This window comes from Mauremys mutica, chromosome 4 (assembly GCF_020497125.1).
Source record: "Mauremys mutica isolate MM-2020 ecotype Southern chromosome 4, ASM2049712v1, whole genome shotgun sequence".
Classification (NCBI taxonomy): Eukaryota; Metazoa; Chordata; order Testudines; family Geoemydidae; genus Mauremys; species Mauremys mutica.
Window position 1 is genome coordinate 80,584,739 of NC_059075.1, and position 20,574 is coordinate 80,605,312.

Consider the following 20,574-nt stretch of genomic DNA (forward strand, 5'->3'; position numbering starts at 1 on the left):
AATACAGGCCAGCTGCAGCCTGATTGTGGCATAGCCCAGCTGCAGCACTTCCCCAATCAGCCCAGCATAGCAGCTCTCAGCCACAACCTTCTCCCAGGGCTGACTTTAACCCTTTTTCTGCTGGAGTGGGGGGAGCTGCCCCACTACACACCCTCCCCCTTAAGATCCCACGGTGTGTGTGTGTGTCCTATCTCCCCAGCATTCCTCTCAGCTGGCCGCCCAGGGAGTCCCTCTCCTTGCGCATGCTCTCCAGTGCAAGGCGCAGCCGGCTTCCTTCCTCCATAGTTTGGGTTCCCACGGTAGCCCTTCCAGCTCCCCGATGGGATCCCAGGTTTGTCTGGAGCCTCCCTGCCCCTGACAATCCCCTCTTTTGGGCCCTGGTCATCACCACCCCCTCTTTCAGGCCAGTCTCAGACCTGGCCTGGTCCTCTGGCCTCCCCCTCCTTCTCTGTACAGCACCAAACACACAAATATATATGCACACACAGAACCACCCGTTGAGAAGAGGGATAATATCCTCCAAAGCAATTCAGCTTTCAGCAGGCCCTTGCTTCAAGACACAATGCATTGATCAAACACAAAAACTCATGAGTAGCACCAAACAAAGCAATTCTCTTGATCAGTATGTACTGCAGCCTACAGAAACTCTTTCTCCTTCTCTGTCTCAGCTGCAGATAGATGACACACTCTCCCATGCGTCTGAAAGTGGGTATTCACCCACGAAAGCTCATGCTCCAATACGTCTGTTAGTCTACAAGGTGCCACGGGACTCTTTGGGTACGTTTATAATTACCGCGCGGGTCGACGCGGCGAGTTCGACTTCTCGGAGTTCGAACTATCGCGTCTGATCTAGACGCGATAGTTCGAACTCCGGAAGCGCCGCGGTCGACTCCGGTACTCCACCGCGGCAGGAGGAGTTGCCGGAGTCGACCTTGGAGCCGCGGAGTTCGCTTCCGCGGCGTCTGGACGGGTAAGTCATTCGAACTAGGGTAGTTCGAATTCAGCTACGTTATTCACGTAGCTGAATTCGCGTACCCTAGTTCGACCCCGGGGCTGTGTGTAGACCAGGGCTTAGTTGCTTTACACCCTCTTTTAAATCCCTACCAGATCATGTGACAGGCAAGTAGCCCTCAATCCTTTCCTGGCTGTTTTACCCAGTCACACAATGATTATCACTCAGGAAGGCCACTTAAATACTCCCCACCAACAAGAGCCAGGAACTTACGGGGGGAGGTGTTGGGGGGACAGGGGTGAGTGTAGATTAGGGAGAGAAGGAATAAATGTGGTTGGAATAAATGTTATCAGAACTTTGTTGTTCACATGGAGTTTCAGAACCCAATGAGCAAGAATAGAGAACAAACTCTATGAAAAATATAGATGACAATAAATACCATAAGGATCAGCTCTGAAAATGTAGTTAATTATGGGGCTTTGTGACGTGCATCCCAGTGCTCTAGGATAGCTGCTGAGCAGTCCAGTGGAGGCACTGTCGAAGCATGTGCTAATCAATCTGGGGTGCTGGATCATCTGTGCCTGCAGGGAGCTATCACCTGGAAGAGCTAGTCTGCAACAGTAGCAGTTGTGACTAGCACAGAGATTGAGGTGAAGATACATTTATTTTATATTGAATCAAGTTTCTCATTTTTCTGAGAGAGGGAGTGTCCCAAGCTACTCCAGCGTCAGAGGAAGAAGCATGGTCTGGTGGATAAAGATATGAGGAAACTTGGTTTCTGTTCTGTCACCGACTCACTGGCTGACTTTGGGCAAGTCACTTAATCACTCTGTGCCTCGGTTTCCCCAACAACAAAATGGGGATGATGATAGCTATGCATATATATAGATATATGGATGATTAGAGGTAAATATTATTATTCTAACTAACTCTCTTCAGGCAGTTATTTTAATAATCTTGCCCTCAAAAGAAAAATTGGAACAGAAAAAATAAAAGGTGATCAAATGAGATGCCCCAAAGGCAAAATTCAAACCTATTTTGATTTAACACTCTTTATTTCAGCGGGGTTGGGGGCATGCAGGGCCTCTGTATCTGTAAAGGGCATTAAGCTGCATGAAGTTCATGCAGGTAGAGCTGGGTGGGAATTTTCCATTGGAATGATTTTCTGACAGGAAATTCACTTTCAGCAAATTTGAAATTTTCCCAGTTTTGCAGGAAATTTTTTATTTTCAGTTGGAAAATGGTTCCCAGATCTATGGCTCCCTCACTCCTCACTAGCCTGCCCGAAAGGCCACTAGTTAGCCTGGCCTCCCAGGCTCCCAGAGCAGCCTGTCAAGTGGATTGCCCCAGAGCCAGCCCTTTCAAATTCCCAGGCTCCCTGAGCTGCCTGACTCTCCACCCAGTGGTCTGCCAGAGCTCTGTGCAGTTCAGGAAGCTTCAGAAACATTTCAAAAGGATCCAAATGAAATTTCAGAATTCCCATATGGTGGGAAATTTTAAAAAACAACAACCAGTGTTTCATTGCATTTCAGAACGATTTTTTTTTAATTTCGGAATTTCTTGTGGAATGGGAATTCTGGTTTCCTGCCAGATCCATGTGCACATCTCTTCTAACTCCTGTATATGAACTTCATTCAATATGACACTAACAAACAATGTTCCAGGTGGCGTCTGTAAGCCTCTCTTCAGCTACAGAACAAGTACATCAGAAGAAGCAGCAGCTTCCCCTCCATACTCCCTACTGGCAAGGCACCTCAATCTTGACCTAAGGGAGTGCACTTAGCAGGGGTGAGAAGAGAGCTCAGTCTCCGTGGCTCATTCAGTTCAATCCTTGGCTTCTCAGCTGAGATTGCCAACACACCTTATGCAAAAGCAATACTGCAAGTTAATAGAAAGACCTTCCCTGAAAGCAATTGAACAGGCACAACGTGTTATACACATTAGAACAAAGGTCAGACTGGAAGAAAATCTCTGATTTGGGACTGTGTGACCAGATCAACTTCTTTAGCAGCAGCGGCATTAAAAAGCCTACACAAGCAATTTAAGAACAAACAAACAAAAAACATTTCTAGGCCCTACTGTGTCAGATTTTAGGAGGATGGACTGGAAATGCAAGCCTTGCATTAGGACCAGTGATGATAAATCAGGTATCATCTGGGCATGCAATCTATTATTGAATAGGGGATGCATTATTTAGATATGATGTATTATGTTATATATATATATGGGGAACTGGGTGGGAGAGCAGAAAAGTGGCATTTGTTTGAACAACAATGAGGCCATGGGACAAGAACAAATGGCACCTCCAGCAGGGAGTTGAAGGACACTGAAGGGAGAAAAAGTGCAGTTGATCTAGTTTCTCCCATTGCAGATTATGAGCATGAAAACCATTTCTAAATGACAGATGATTCAGAACTGAGGAATGTCTCCCAAAAGCAATTGAAAAAGGAAGAGGAATCTGCACTGTATTATTTATAATGGAACATCTGACTTTAAAAACATTTGTTCGTTTATTCTAGTTTTTTCTGAATGCAAAAAAAAAATCTGTCCAACAGGGAACAATTTTAATATATTTCACGAGACAGATATGTTTTTCCTTTTCCAGGATGTATCAGTAGGAGACAAAGGAGGGTGCTATTAAATTTTATTACACAGTCCATGAATATGTTACAGAAGCAATTGAGACGTGTTTTTTTTTTGTTAGAGCATCTCTTTAACAACAGTGCAGTCCCAGCTGTGTCAGCATTTCTGCTAGAAAGGCCTGCAGCCATCCCTCCTTGTGCTTTTACCCTTTCAGCTCTCACAAGCTACATAAGTCAGGCTGGGTGCATGCTTACCTTAGATACTGCAGTGATGAGGGTCTGCAAGTACCTAGGACAGACTGGCTGTGAAATGTCCAAGGAAGACTGGAGGTTGAAAAACAAAGAAAAATTAAAGATGGGAAAGATCTGTTGGATAGTCCAGTCCATTTGCCCACCAGTGCAGGATTGTTCTCTCCAGGGCATTTTCTAGTGCATTGTCTGGTTGAATTTTCAGTTCTCAAATGGCGAATTCTACTGTTTCCATTGGGAGTCTATTCTACAGTCTAAAAGGAAGGTTTTCTTTATATTCACTAAGAATTTTCTGATTCTTAATTTCACCCTATCACTCTTAGACACACCCCTTTGTGCTGCCCTTAATAATTTCTAGCCATCCTTGATGTTTTCAGACTTCAGATTATTGTAGGCTATTAGGCATTGCTAAGGTATACAGGCTCAGCCCGGAACCTTTCTTCATGGGCAAATTCCACATCATTTATGTCACTTTTCTCTGAACTCCCTCCAGTTTCTCTATATTTTTCTAGCAGTGAGGTGCTCAGAACAAATGCAGTATCCAAGGCATGATCACACCTGTGACATGTGGAGAGGGATTATTTTCAGCTCCAAGACATGATGCATCTGTGTTTAGATAGCCCTAGATTGCACTGACTTTTGTGGTGTGGTTGCATTGAAAACTCATGTTTAATTTGCTGCCCATTATCATCTTGCATTCATATTTGCCTCCCAGAACCTCTCTCAGTTACTCCATCTGCTGGGTTGCAGGTGGGTATTCTCCTCTGTTATCAGAGGGGAAGGCATATACCCTATGCAGCAGAGTCTGAAAGTCCTAGGCAGCCTAGGGCTATTGCTTCAGATGCTTGCAGAGTTTTCTCAATCTGTCATTCCTTCAATGTAAATAAATTTCAGTTTTTTATGGTTATTCTTCTGTTTGAGTCCTTAAAAATCAAGGTTCTGTTGGCTCTGGGTGGGCATAAAAGGTCTGATGGTACTTTTCAGAGAGACTCTGCTTGTGTCTGGTCAAAGTTTCCTCTACCCCCCCAACTAGTATGGCCATCACACTGGTGCTGCATATACATAGCTTGAAAAAGTGCTGTGGGAGGAGATGTTATAATCTGAAAAGCTTGGCAGGGTATATGACTGCCAGGGTATATGACAGAACAGGGGACATTGCATTGACACCAAGTTGCTCCCTTAGTCTTAGAAGTAGGATAAGAGCCATTGATGCCTGTGCTTGACTCAGAGAGAAAGTCCTCCTCCTATAGTTTATCAAGACAGGTTTTTCCTTCTTCTGGCCCACTATAGCCATCTAATGCTACATCTGATTAACATTGAAATCCATAATTACTTAAGAATCCCCAAAGGTGTGAAGCTAGAATCACAGGACAATAGGAATCACTTATTTCAGAGAGAGGACCTGATCCTCAGCAGCTGGCCGGTTCAGGCTCATCTTACTTCAGAGTGAGAGTTTGACTTAAAACCAGATCTCCAACAGAGGTCAGCCACTAAAGAGAATTATAAATAGAACCAGGCGCAGATGGCTGGACGTTTTGCTGGATTGCATGGCACAGGGTTAGGTATAAATGACATCTACTTTCACAAAGTAGTTCACTATTTTTTTTTTAACTTTTGAGAAATAGCTGCACAGACCACTGGGGGGATTGGGTGTATCCTGAAAGGAGCTGAGAATGTTGAAAGGCTTTAACAAAATATCTCAGACAAAGAAGACCATCCTAAAATTCAGTTGCATGCACTATACAATCTGAGGGAGATGAGACAAGCAGCCATCCAGACAATGAAAGGAAAGAATTATATGAAGCACACAAGGTGCTAGGATTTCTTTCAGGATCATCAGTGGAGATTTCATTGCAAAAAGTGGCCATGAGGTGAAAAGGATAAGGCCCCAGTGGAGCTGTTTAAAATACAGTAGGAGACAAGGATGAAAAGGAAGAGAAGCTGAAAGGAACAAAACAACAGAGAAACTCAAAAGGGTAAAGGATGCTATAAGGGTAACTTTCTTAGGACTGCCAGTCCAGTTATTATAGAAGACAATGCAGGACTCAGCTACAATAGCGCAATCTGATGAATGCACTGTGATATAAAATCTGATTAGTTTTGATGAGAACAAAAACTAACATACAAAATGATCCAAGGAGAAAACAAAATAATTGACTAATTCTGCGCTTACAGTGGCAAAGGTGGAAGAACAGGACAGAAGTGAGATAAATGTTTGAAAGACTGTGGTGTCAGAAGGGAACAGACACACAGCAGGTAAAAATATAGGTAACAAAAGGAATGTCTTTGTTAATAATACTTAGCCATTATATGATGAAAGCACTGTAGAGATATTAGCTAATCCTCACACCATTTCTGTGAGGTAGGTAGTTTTATTATCCTCATCTGGCGAATATAGAAAGCAAAGTAACTCACCAAGACCCCACCATGAGTCTGTTGTCAAGCTAGGATTAGAACTCAGGCCTTCCAACCGTGTGCTCATTCCTCTTAGTGACAGTGTCTTTATTAAATTAGCCCATAATTTAAATGCAATTTAGCTCATAATTTTGATGTTGGGTGTTGTACCAAGATAATGGAACTGAACTGTTAAAGAAAACCTTGAGATGGACAAAGCTAGGAAGGTCACCAGACTGGAAACCAATATAATGAACAGGACTAGAAACTGAAGATCATCATGTAGAATATCAAGCAAGAAAGATACCCTGAGTCTGTGATATTCTCCCAGAAAAAATGTTATAGTAGCTGGACAAAGATTCTATCAGAATGGATCCCAAAGATTGGGAAGCACAATTTAAACTGGTTGAAATATACTGTAGAGCTGTTATGGGATATTGGTTAGGACTACTGAGATGCAGAAAGCCCTATATGGGAGAGGAAGACTAATTCAGAGTGTGTTTCGCAGATATTTATAGTGCTTTCCCTCTTTTTTCAATGTATGGCAGTTGACAAGTCTGTTGTGACTTTATATTTAGAGACGAAAATTAGGAGCGTGATGGAATAAATTAGCATTCTGAGAAAGATATGAAGAGTGACTGAGAATGGAAAGACTACACCTGGGCAGGCAAAATATGTTTAGAGATTTTAAAATACCTAGAAAAAATGCTTGAACAGTATGATGAATACATTTCCCCTCTGCTCTCTTTCCTTTACATATGTAAAGCTATCAACTAGGAACCATAACTGTATAAAAGATTCTTTGGTCAGTTTTTAGGATTACCATTTGGAGTATTCTGGATAAGGATGTATTCAAGTCTAAACTCTGAACCCCCCACGTTTGGGAGTGTTTGGAGTTGGGGTCTTTTCTAGTTACTAAATGTCCAACGGTTTTCTCTCCCAAGGCTTACAGAGCCACGTTGCCAAATGATTGCTTGAAGTGTGTAATATTTCTCAAAATGGTCAGATTTCTATGGACCCTTGATGCTTGTGAATGGTGCGACATTCAGACCTGGTCTTGCAAAACTCACTCACATAAATAGTCCTTATTTATGTGAGTAGTTGCATAGACTTCAGTGAGTCTACTCGCATGTGTCATGAGTAAGGATTACAGGATTGGACCCTGAGAGAGGCTTTGCCATTGACATTGATAGGAACAGGATTTGACCATCAGTTAATAAGTAACAATATTCTTTACACTTCTAGTTAATGAAATAGTAACACAGTAAAAGAAAAATTCATAATCCTATGAAGGAAGTGTGAAACAGGAAAGATATATCTGGCACCCATCTGCACTGATACTACCATCTTCTCTGGGCTACAACTGCTCTTATATAATAAGATAACAGGCACCACTGAAACAGGTAAAACCTTAATCCTGCAGGGCTACACCTGCCTGGAGCCCAAATGACTTCAATGGTGCATCTGTTCTCAGCGAATTGTGGAATAGGGCCCAAGATACACAGAAAGAGAGAGACACTGAATCTTGTGTTCTCTATTATGCCCTTAGAGACATTCTTCCTCGGTGTGATTAAGCTACCCAGCCAACCAGTGTACAAAGGGTGCTGTGACTTGAACATTTACTATCTGCAATAGTTACATTTATTGGGATTTTTCAGTATATCCCAATATAGAAAATACTATGGCAATGGTAAATATTACATTATGGTAAATGACAAGGTCCATTTTTAATGGTTGTTGTTGGGGTCCCACAAAACACAGCTGTAAGTGCTTTTAGATGTGAGTGAGAAATATTAAAGAGTATGTGAAAGCTGAAACAAGAATTTTAAAGAATTTCAAAACTGGGGTTTCCAGCTTCTAAATTATATCTAGTATTTCTCTGTTGACCGACAGAGTACTTCATTTAAAACTCCTATTGAGATGGAGGGAGCTTCAAAAAGGGACAGTTTCAGCAAATTAAGGCCCCAGTCCTGCAAACACTCAGGCATGTGCTTACCTTAGCACACATGAGTAATCCCATTGAACTGAATGGTACCACTCGTGCTGAAAGTTAAGCATGTGCATAAGCGTTTGTAGGATCAGGATCACTGAATTTTTTAAAGAACTTGCATGTACCTGGTCTTGTAATTTTGATTCCTGTGCCCATTTTTAAGCTATTTTTTTAATGTTCTACATAAAGAATCTTCCTAACACAGTCCTGTTTTTGTAATAAAGTGGATTTTTTTGAAATATCTGAACTGTCAGTGGTGATGTGTAGGACTCCAGGTGCTCCTGCTCATGGTATTGTGGAAGGAGATGACTTTAAATACGGGGCCCAGGTTTACTTCAAGTGCAACGCAGGTTACAGCTTAAAAGGCAGCCGTGTTGCCTACTGTCAGCTTGATGGGAGTTGGTCAACACATCATCCTGAATGTGGTAAGGTTGCTTTAAGTTTTGATTCTTATCATGCCTAATCCATTGTATTGTCATTAAAACAAGCTATTGGGATTTAAATATTGGAATGTCCAAATCTCACTTGGAATTGGGCATATTCATGACTTAACACAATGTTCTTTCATTTCTGTATTTTTAAGACACCATAGTGAATATTAATTTACTATCTTGGTGCCCAGGCCTGCAATCCTTACTCAAGCTAAGCTCCCATTGTTTCATCTATGCCTAAGCAAAGACTGCTGGGCTTGGACTATGATTGCACAATTTCTAGAACCTGAAATACAAAAGAGGACCATGTGTCTTGTGTACTAATGAATAGCTATTTCCAGCACGACTGTGCATCTGATGTTTCTTCTGAAGAGGTTTGTTGCACTCTGTGGCAGTGATTAAGTGACGTATTGTGGGGAGAACAGAGTAACATAGCAACAGGACAGTTGTGCTAGAAAAAGAAAAATACTTTTGGTTAATGTTGCCTTGCTAGTATGAAGGCAAACCTTAGATTTGCCATTGAAGATCCAAATCTTTCTTTTCCACCCCTCTGGCCAAACAGCGTCATGTATATATTTCTTCTTCCAGAAAGATGCTTCTGTTTCAGTTGTTTCCCACTGGACAGCTTTTGTTCCCAGATTCTAGAATCCTTTGCACTGCTTGGAGTAGGGCTTTCAGAAAGATGCTAAGGCAAACAATGCAAAATATTCTGGGGAATATTTGGGAACTCCTTAATAAGAGCTCTTGGAGGTCAGCAAGCACAATTAAGGACATCCTTTGGGATGGATAGAAATTCTCCAACTGAAATAAAATGTTTTGGAGTTGGGTCTATGACAGTGTCCCTAACATTACGATGACATTGGCTGTACCTCTTTAGTCTATAACTTGGTCTGCCTCTAGCCTTGTCTATTATTAAAGCTATCTAGGTTGTAAGAAGTGTGTTCTTCCCAACTGGCTTCTCCTTCTGTTTAATCTGTCAGATAAATCATAGCCCTATACTTAACTTATGTCACAGTCTGACACCACAGAAATGATAGTGCTGTCACAAAGTCAGTGATATGCAGGGTCATATAGGAGAAGGCCCTTTTCAAGTGGAGGCAGTTAGCTTACTTGGTTCAGAGAAGTTCAGGGACTTCTGAAATACAAGGGCTCTACCAACCACTTGGTGCAACCATGCTGGATGCTACTACGGAAAATAGTGTACACAAAAGGTCTCCTTGGTGTGATTTCTTTGCATTACTCAACAAGGATAGACTGACGTAGTGTGGTTTCCTCCTGTCCAGAATGACAGGCCAGATGGCAGTCTGGGTCAGTGCCTGTAGGCAGGTTAAGTATTTGTAGGGTAACTACAGATAGGCACATCAGGTATCTTAATTCCCCATCTCCATTTCTGTGACTTTCTGTGAGATCACATGGTGATGGGAGTTGTATTGTGAGTCATGACCACTAGCAATGTACCAGCCACAAGGTCTTGTGAAGGCAATGAAATTAATACATGAACAGGAGTAAAGCAAGGGGGAGAATGATGGAACTAAACTAAAAGCAGGCATAGAGCTTCCTTCCTCTCCCTCTCCTGAGCGTCAGGGAGCTCAGCTTCACCTCTTCCTGTCTGTAGCAGGGTGGACCCCTGCTCCGGCCCTGAAGGGGTTAAAAACAGCCCTGGGAAGGGGCCGAGGCTTGAGAAAGCAGCTTTTAAGCTGGGCTGATTGGGAAGTGGCTGCAGCTGGGCCATGCCCCAATCAGGCTCAGCTGGCCCCTATAAGAGGCTATGAGCCAGAAGCCCAAGCAGACAGTCTCTCTCTGCATTCAGAGGGAGATGGGCCTGGCTGCAGGGAGCTAGACCGGGTACCTGAGTGGAGCAGGGCTGGGGAAAGGCTGAGGAGCTGGGGAGCTCCAACCTGGAAAGCCCCAGGCTGCGGCCTAGCAGAGGGCTAACAGGTACTGGGGGTTGCAGAGGCAGCCCAGGGGTAGGCCAAGGCAGCAGGTCCAAACCCTCCTTGCCAGTGATGAATAGGCTGATACTGCAGTCTGCCCCAGGATGTGGGGCTAGACAATGACTGGCAGTAGCCATACACTGAGGCAAGGTGGGGATAGAGGGTGGGGGTTCCCTGAGAGGGGAGACCCAGAGGGAAAGGGGTTACTGCCAGGGGCAGCACCCCATGTAAAAGGGCACCGGGTCCAGGGAGGGACACGGGGGGCCTGAGGACAGGCAGATCACCAGCCTGCAGAGGGCGCTCCAGCGCTGGAACGAGCTAATTCCCAAGGACGACCAGTAGGAGGCGTGGCAGGGGTGAGTCCGACCCATCTACACTGCCTCTTCAATATGGTCCTGATTCGGCAAAGCACTTACGCATGTGCCTAACTTTAAGCAGGTGATCAAGTCCATCTCTATTCAGCACGGCACTCAGGCATATGCTTAACTTTAATCACGTGCTTAAGTCCCATTTAAGTTAATGTAAAAAGAACATGCTTAAGCACTGTGCAGAATAGGGATGGATTTAAGCATGTCATATGGTTAAGTGCTTTGTTGAGTCATAAAGTATCTGGCAAAATGAAGACTTATGCCCAGTTCAGGAAAACAGATGGGAATTGCATTGACCCCCCATCTATGATGCAAAAAATACACATTAATTTCAGCCTCATAAGAAAAGCAGGGGGAAAAAAGTCAATGACTGCCAATGGACAATATTAATGGGAAATATTTTTATTACAGAGCTTCTAAATGGGTAACACAAACAACAGAAAGCTGAAAAAAATAAAGAGTAGGGGGAAATATCACTTTAAGGAACATTTTCAACTAGTTGTAAGCCACAAAAAAGCAGTAAAGGGTAGGAGAAAAACAAAACAAATAAAGGGAAAAGAAAAATGGGAAGGGGATTGAGGAAAAAAAAGGAAAAAAAATGTTTATAGACAGAACCTAATGTGAATAAGAACGTTTTCATGTTTGTTCTTTATTTCAGAGAAAATCAGTGTTCTTTATATTTCAGCACTTCCTTGCATTAAGATCGCTATGTTAATGCTAAAAAAAGAGAGAGAGAAAAGAAAAGAAACTGAATTATAAACAAAAGTGAACCTAAGTAATCTAGTTTCATTATCCAAACCTAGTGAAACGTGGAAAGTAAATAAAATAGGAAAAATGGTGCAAAAGACCCTGTATTATGTATATGCTTAATTTTATGCACTGTAAGTAGTCCTGTAGAAGCCAATGGAACAACTCACTGTGTAAAGTTAAGCTTATGCCTAAGGTTTTATAGGACTGAGGCCTAAATTAGATTTTTAAAATTGTTTTCGGTTTAAAGCCTTTCAGCTTTAAAATAACCTACAGCGCTGTTAGCAGTATGGCTATTAAGTCTAGGCTAAGACTTCTACATTGACATTGTCCCTTTAATATTTGTTGCTGACTAGTCCTGGCATCACATTTAGTTTAAAAAAATAATTGTAAATTAAGTATAATTTGTATAGCACTGTCTGCATGAAATGTCAAATGATCAGGGGCTCACAATTAATTTTCTGTGAAAAATGTTTACTTTTTTTTTCTTGTTAGTTCTACAAGAAAAAAACTGCTCAGACCCTGGTGGCCCATTCAATGGGTACAGAAGAGTGGTGGAAGACACTGGGCTAATGACCGGACGCTATGCAAAAATCGGCACAGTCATTGGTTTCTTTTGTAACAACTCATATGTTCTTAGTGGTAATGAGCAGAGGACCTGCCAAGACAGTGGAGAGTGGTCAGGGAAACAACCAATCTGCATAAAAGGTAGTTTTCAGTCTCTTTGCTACAGCTCATAAAAAGTGATATGTTTTACCTGGAGTTTGTTTTGTATATTATTTTCTGGTTAAACTATCTGTTTTCTAAATGCCTTCAATAAAAGTGTGTGTGAAATGGCTCAATCAGATTGGCACCCGATACTGAAGCTGATAGTCTGCCAACTTTCTCTGGCTGCTGAACTCAGCCAGGGAAGATGCTAGTGATTCCAGCAGAAGTTTCTTCCTTTAAGAAAGAATAGAAATGTATCTCATTTCCCCCAATACCTTTGTTTTCCCTACTCTCATATTGGGATCAGATATGGGCAGGGTCAGTGAATCAAAGAAGACCACCGAGGAACTGGAAAATGAAGAAAGGTCTATTGTGTATAAGGAATTATTAGCCTTGCTGTCACAAGGTCCAGTTTGCAATCAGGCTTAGTCAAGAGGACTCCTTACAATAGTAAGAGTTTGCAAGATCAGGCTTACAGTCTGCAGCCTTTCAAGACTTGGTTCAGCAATCCATCTGCATTCAGCAAAGCACTTAAGCATGTGTTTAAGTGCTCTGCTGATTCAGGGTCTAATAGACGTGTGATGGGAACCACCACAAGAGGAAGGAATTTGTGTTGGGAACCGTCTAAACTTTTCCCCAGAGAGAGAGAATTTTGTAATACATATTACCAGATTTTTGTTAAACAAAATGAAATATCATAAGGACAATTATTTATCCTTTTGGGGTTTTGTTCTGTATTTTAAGGTTTAAATACCCTCGCTGCACATTGTGTTAAGTGCTCCATTGATAGAAAGAACCTTTTCCCTCTAACCCTTTCGATTGATGTTAACAATAACATATGTTATTAATCAAAAATGCAACTCAATATTGTAGAATGCCACAGTCTATGACTTCTCCAACATGCAGATGAACCACATCCAACAGGAATCCCACAGTCCATCCACTGTACTGGAGTGAAAGAGATCTTGGCACAATCAGCTGCATTATTAAGGACCCATCAAATATCTATTCCCCCCACCCCCAAATAATTATAATAGACATAATTTAAAGTCCTGGGATTCCCCCTTCTGTTATCTTAGGCAAATTTGAGTCAACTTGTTATGTTTGTTCGAATTAGGCCCCTCTCCCAGGAGAGTGTACAAGCTGACAGGTTGGCAGCTGTTATATCCTTGGGGGGCAGCCGGTTTAGGAAGAAATCACTTGAGGCCAGACAGCAGACAGCTAACAAAACCACCATTTTTTTAACAGACCCAGAGAACTCACCAAGCCGGCTGAAGCTGGCTGAGCTATCCCCTAATAATCGAACTCAGTTACCATAGGGACCAAAAACCATGACAACCAAATACACAACAGCAGCTCTCTGTAATATCCTACTGATTGCAAATAATCAGATGTGGTCTTTTAATTATTGCTCTGCAAAAGCACTGGTGGTCATTTCTCTCTCTGGCTAAAACTATTATACCTGCCTAAGGCAGAAGAAACTCAGATATTACAAGGATGGGTGCCTGGCAAATGAGAGATAGATAGATAGATATAGCTAGAGCAACAGAAAAAGTATTTTTAGGGGCAGAGAAAAAACTGGGATCCTCAATTAGTCTCTTGTAGTATATCACATTCTTGGTAGACATTGAAAAGAGTTTGAGAGAGATTGAGAGAGAGCTCGAGCTCAACTCTTTTCAATGTACTGGGAATGTAATATACCACAAGAGACTAGCTGAGGATCCCAGCTTTATCCATCTATCTATCTAGGCAGGTTTAACAGGTTTACAAATCCTTGCCATGTATATATCTGATACAAAACAAATTATAATTCCAACAGTGAGCATTTGTTTAGAGAAACATACAGTAACATAATAATCAGCTCTCTCTATAACAGGGCCAACAACAGGCGTGTTACTGCATATATTTTAATGAATATAACTATATCTATTTATTGCCTCTTCTCTTAATCCAGTCCATTGTTGCTAGTGGCAGGAAAGGTGGACAGGTATTTGAACCATAACATTTGAGCTCTGAACATGGAAAAGGATTGTGCAACATTGTATTTTTTCTAGCCTGCAGAGAGCCAAAGATCTCTGACCTGGTGAGACAGAAAGTGCTTCCAATGCAGGTTCAGTCAAGGTGAGATTGTAATGCCTCAATTTTAAGAACGTTTGTAGTTTATTCCCCCTACCGGATGCAGCCAGAATTAGGGTTCTGAGCTTTGTAACAGCTAACAGGGATTCCCCAAAGACTCCTTGGGGCTAGTGATGGTGTTTTGCAACTTGGGACTGTGGGGTTTTACTGAAGAAACTGGAGGTGAAGGGGGAAGGGATCCTAGGGTGGTCTATTGCAGTAGGCATCATCACTCAAAGAGATGCTACATGATGTGGTAGGAAGCTGGGTTGGATAGGGATGGGAAAGCTTGGTTAGAAAAAAATCGGAGTCTGCCATGAACTTTTACTCATTTCTCAAAAAGAACCCAACCCAAATCTGTCTGGGGATTCTGCCATGTTCAGAGTAACTCTTTTATAATCATCATTATTTTTTGGTTTTGTGCCACTCTGCAGTGCTGATCTTGTATGTTTTTAGAGGCGGTGCAAACATCACCGATATCTTCAGTCTCCCTCCTACACACACACACACCTCTAAAAGATTCACACTGCTTAACACACATGCCACCAAGAAACATATCTGGCCCTTATCACTATAGTATCTGGGCATCTCACACTCATTAATTGAATTTGTCTCCCCATGCAGTAGGAAAGTATTATCCTCATTTGTACAGATGGGGAACTGAAGCAGAGAAAGTGATTTATCTGCTGTTACACAGAAAGTTAGCAGCTGAATAGGGAACTGAACATAGGCATCAGAAGTCTTAACCTAGTGCCCTATCAACTGGACCATCATTCCTATTCAGACTTCTTCTTGATTAAAGAAAAGAAATTGACTTTACTGCCACTGCTCTCAGCCTTAGTATCTTGGCTTTGAGGAGTGTCACATGTAATCCACATACATAAGACAATCTGTCTCTCTAGGACCATAAGGGATATATGCTTAAGTATCATGAGAAAAATCTATCCCCCAGGCATTTCTGGCTTGACTGACTGCAACAGGTAGCAGGAATCTCACAGGAAACTAATTTCCTGTCCATTTTTGCAGATTTCAGTAGGTTTCCCCACAAGCAATCAGACCTTCATGTACTTCCAAGTGCTTTCTCACAAAGATCATGTAATTCTCATGAATGAAGAATTTAAAATATTAGCTTTGTAAAGTTCATAGTACACATTCAGAATGATTAATTTCATTTTGAGAGCACATTTAAACTTTAAAAATAGGTCCCATATTTCATCAAATCAGTGCAATTCCTAAACTAAAATGTAGTGATTGGTGCAATTATATATTCTCTCTGGTATGGTAATTATCTCTGTTAATTGCAAAATCAAGCTACTTTATCAACATGGTTTAGTCTGAATCTTTTCCCAATACTGCCTATTATAATGCACTAGAGAAAAAGAATGAGTCTAAACTCCTCTCTAGTGAAAATTAATTATAGCGACACCCAGTTCTAGTATAATTTTTCCATTTAAAAATGCAGCATCACATGTCTTTTGCAAATGGTGATAACATGAACTATCATCCACAAAATATTCCTATGTGACTGGAGACATTCCAGAAAAAGTAAACTAAAAAAAACAGAAACAAAAAACAAACCCATCTATAAAAAGGTTGAGCTGCAAATGGGAATTCTGCTAAACTGTGTTGGAGAGTTTTTTACCTTGTGCTTCCAGCAAATAAGCAAAGCCCTTGTGTTTTAAATGGTACTTAGCACAGCTGGTGATAAAGCAATGATCATGATCTTTTTTGTCATATTATTATTTCCCCGTGTTTCTTGTGTGGTGAAACAGGGAGACACCTCTGCATCAACTCTACTCTTCCGCATTCAGTAAACAGAAGCTCGAAATATATCCAACCAAGAAGCCAACCCTGCCCTTTGGAGATCTGCCTCCAGGGTACCAGCATTTGCACACTCAGCTTCAGTATGACTGCATTTCTCCCTTCTACCGCCGCCTGGGAAGCAGCAGGAGGACCTGTCTGAAGACAGGAAAATGGAGCGGGCGTGCTCCCTCATGCGTTCCAAGTGAGTTGTTAAGAAGAAAAGAAATGCACATCTCCTTGGGGGGACATATATTCATCTTAGATAATTGGAGATTCCTAACAATGTAGGCTGCCTGTGCTCCCAGCTGGGCGAGAAGGCTCAATGACACTGGGAAGACAGATGACTCTTTCTACTCCTCAGTGGAACTTCTGTTTATGACACCAAGCAAAGAGTCAAGCTTTCAGTTTTGTAATTTGCCAGCAGGCTTTCTAATCATCTAGCTAAGCAATAGACTTAACCAAGTTTGCCTATGATTTGGAAACATTTTCCTGTTATTCACATTTTCCTGTCCCACTTAGAGCAAATTCCGTTTTTCACTTGTCTCTGCACTTTGGCAGATAATTTACAGATATATCAGACCAAAAGCAATATAGTGGAACCAGTGAACTTTTAAGAGGCTACTCTCTTTACTCGATCCCTTTACTCGATAGGATGGGCCTATTTTGCAAAGTTCAGAACTGGGTATGAATTAGCTCAGAGTTAGGGGCTATGTAAATCTGGGGATTTGAGAGAGCCCATTATTGGCATAGGGGCAACTGTAAAATTCAGATCCAAACAAAAGTTCAGAGGGCTTTGGATCTGGGACTTTGGTTTGGGCTCATCTCAAGTATCTAGAAATATTTTTTCAGTCTTTAGTTGCATAAAGCCCATTTCTACGAGATGACCCATTTCTAGTCGATTCTTGTGTGGTTGCTTAAGATGGATTTTAGGGTGGAATTTTCACATAGCTGTGGTGTCATTCTGATTCTTTCATGTCTTTATGTAGTTATATTGTTATAGAGCAGTCTTACAAAATTGTAATGGAAAATTACTAGTTCAGATGCAAAATTTACCTTCCCACCTTTTACCAGAAATTCCAATGAGAATGAAAAAAAACTAATTTTATTCGCCCTTTAAAAATAAAAATTATCAGGTGAGTGAGTAGAATGTTGCAAGGCTGATCCAGGGGTGAATTGGTAAACATTTTCCTAGTGCTAACAATAAAGTTTAGTACCCTAAGGCGCACCATAGTTTGGAATCAGAAAGTGGAGACATTCAGACTCTTGAGGAAAAAGAATCAACTCATCCTGGGTTCGTATTTTTACAGTCTGTGGAAAAACGGAAAACATCACTCTTCAAAAGACTTCATCTATCAGATGGCCCTGGCAAGCAGCCATCTATCGGAAGGCCAATGGGGTAAAGGATATCAGCCTCCGGAAGGGGGCGTGGATCCTGATCTGCAGTGGGGCCCTGGTGAACGAGCGCACCGTGGTGGTGGCAGCTCACTGTGTCACTGACTTGGGGAAGATCACTGTCCTCAAGACAGCGGAACTCAAAGTGGTCTTGGGGAAATTCTACAGGGACGATGACCGAAATGAGAAGACCATCCAGAACTTACGGGTGAGTAAGGCATTCAGATGGGAGTGGAGAAATGCTGACAGAGATGCAGACCCGGACCACCCCTGTGGTCCGTCTTGAATGAAGAGAAAAAAGCCCATTCATAGGAATATGTATTATATATATTTACATACTTTTGTTTTGACATTCCTGGAGCCTGAAGTCCCATGTTCATTGACAGAACTGTTGGGGGGCCGGGAGGAAGGGGCTCAGCAGCACTGCAGGCTTCCCTGCACATCATCCCACTAACATCCCTCACTTCTGACAAACAGGGATGAATAGACTAGTTCAGCTTGTTGAGCCCATTAAACCATTGGCCTCTTGGGTGAGATTGCCAAAAAAAAGAGATGCCAACCGGTGATTATGTTTTTGGAGAGGGAGACACATGTCCACTGATCCTGGTCTGTCGCCATCAACTCATTATACATTTCAGCCCCAGATCTGAATAACTCCAAACTATGGGGAAGTTTGGATCTGACTCCAGATCCATAGATAACAGTTCAGGTCCAGTTCGCATCAAAGTAATTTGATGAGTTAATTGATTTTCCAAGCTAATCTAGGCAAACTAATGGTTTCATATAAAAATCAGGAGAAACTCAGCAGTTTTCAATGTGTTTTTCTTTTTGATTTTTGAGTTCATTAATATGTTCTCTCCAATAAAATAGAATTGCTTTGTTTTTTATTTTATATTAAACTTTCTGCTTCACTTTGGTACCTAACCCCACATTCCTCTGCCTCGCCAGAGTATTTTACTATTCTTGATAGGAATATCTTTCCCTATTCTGCTCCTGCTGCCTGGAGTTTTCTTCTGACAGCATCTTATCAGCCTAGTAGGGATAAAAGATTAGGCTCTAAAGTTATATATTGCATAATGCATTAACTCTTTCTTTTGCAGTGAGTTATTGGAAGAAACTCAGTAAGATATATTTTAGTTCAGCTGTAGGACACTGTTACATTTCTGCAGACTGAAACAGACATGCAGTCAGTTATTGTCCACTAAAGGACTAGGCAAAGTTTTCTCAATAAAAGGTGAAGCTACTTGAAATATATTTCCCTCTTCCAATTTCATTGCAACTGTAAAATGGGCCCATTTTTGTTGAAAAATTGATTGCCTTTCATTATTTCTTTCTTTTTGCTGTCAGTAAAAATTGATTTGATCCCAAGCAAAAGTTGTCTTTGAAACACCGCATTTGAGTGTTTTGCATGTTTTTGATTTGAAAGAGGATTTGACCGAGTTGCATGGACAAGGAACCTTTGAGTGGTGCGAAACCATCTGAAATGAAATGTGAAATTATCGTGGAAAAATTGTCACTGATTTCCCATTCTTCTGTTGTCCATCATTAGTAATCCTGTAAATTTTCCTTCTCCGGTTCCTTCCTAGATTTCTGCCATCCTAGTGAATCCAAACTATGACCCCATATTGCTTGATTCCGACATGGCCATTGTAAAACTTCTGGACAAAGCCAAAATCAGCAGCCACGTTCAACCCATTTGCCTGGCATCTGCTCATGATTTGGACCCATCCACAGAAGATTTAAAAATAGTGATTACTGGCTGGAAGATACTGGCTGACATTAAGGATCCCAGCTACAAGAATGATACAATCCGCATGGGAGCTGTTCAGATGGTGGACTCGCTGTTGTGCGAGCAGCAATATGAGGATAATGGAATCCAGGTCATCATCACTGACAGCATGTTCTGTGCCAGGCAGCACCCCACTGCCTTTTCTAACATCTGCCCTGCTGAGACTGGAGGCATTGCAGCCATAACTTTGCCAGGAAAAGCGTCTCCTGAGCTAAAATGGCACCTGATGGGATTAGTGAGCTGGGGTTATGATAAAACTTGCAGCCTAGAACTCTACACTGGCTATACCAAAGCAATCCCATTCAAGGACTGGATTGAGAAGAACATGAAATAAATAGCTGGGACTGGAAATGGCCTTTTATAAGTTTCGTAGTTTCTCTCACAATCTCTACTGCTTTAGGCTTCTCTTCCCACAGATGAGCCACATTTGGGATTTGGTTAAGGCAGATGCCCTGACAATTTGTCATAGGCTCCGCTGTTCAGTGAGGCCACTTTACTTACAATACAGGCTCTCTCTGCGTGAGGGGTTTCAACATATCTCAGCCTGCCTGTCTCCCTGGGTGGGAAGATGGTGCTTGGCTCCTGAGTCTGACACCCATAAGCAGGACAACTGGAATGGCTGAATTCAGTCTGTGGTATATAGTCAGCTGGATAAATGGATCTGTGTGCATTTCACAAAGGAGCATAGGTTTGAGAGAATTTGGAGGTTGGAAAGAGTAGCCTGAAGTAATTACTATGGATGAGCTTGTTATGGTGTATTCTCTGTATTGCCATAGTATGATGTATTCTTTCCCCCTCCTGAGTGCTGTACACATTAAACGAAGGTTTGTTTTTAACCTATTTAACCATGTCTGATATCACTTTTATTCAAAGTCCCTGTCTCCTTTTTTATGTCCTATTGTCAGTGGGATGGGCCTCTCCGCTTAGCGGTTATGTGGTAGGGGAACCCAGTCCCTTCCCCTCCACTCTGTTCCAACCCAAGAGCCCTCTTGAGCATCATAAGGCAGGAGTCCACTACTGGCAGTCTGGCTAATGCCTCCCATGAGCCTCCTCAGCAGGGTAGGGATTCTTGGCCCTGTGCAGCAGACCTCCCTTGGGAAAGCCTTCCTGGCATTGTCCC

At 41.9% G+C, this 20,574-nt stretch overlaps 1 protein-coding gene across 2 annotated transcripts in view; it reads left to right on the forward strand.

Moving 5' to 3' along the window:
- The window catches only part of PAMR1 (peptidase domain containing associated with muscle regeneration 1), a 71,011-nt gene extending 50,712 nt beyond the window's left edge, over positions 1-20,299 (forward strand). Inside the window, exons 7-12 of one of the 2 annotated variants that reach the window (XM_045012374.1) lie at positions 8,422-8,592; positions 12,143-12,355; positions 14,410-14,476; positions 16,243-16,475; positions 17,581-17,873; positions 19,252-20,299. In XM_045012374.1, the coding sequence (XP_044868309.1) occupies positions 8,422-8,592; positions 12,143-12,355; positions 14,410-14,476; positions 16,243-16,475; positions 17,581-17,873; positions 19,252-19,788 (1,514 nt within the window). In that variant the 3' untranslated portion in view covers positions 19,789-20,299. The remainder of the gene's footprint in view (positions 1-8,421; positions 8,593-12,142; positions 12,356-14,409; positions 14,477-16,242; positions 16,476-17,580; positions 17,874-19,251) is intronic. The other variant, XM_045012375.1, reaches the window with a different exon arrangement.
- Positions 20,300-20,574: the final 275 nt, after the last annotated feature.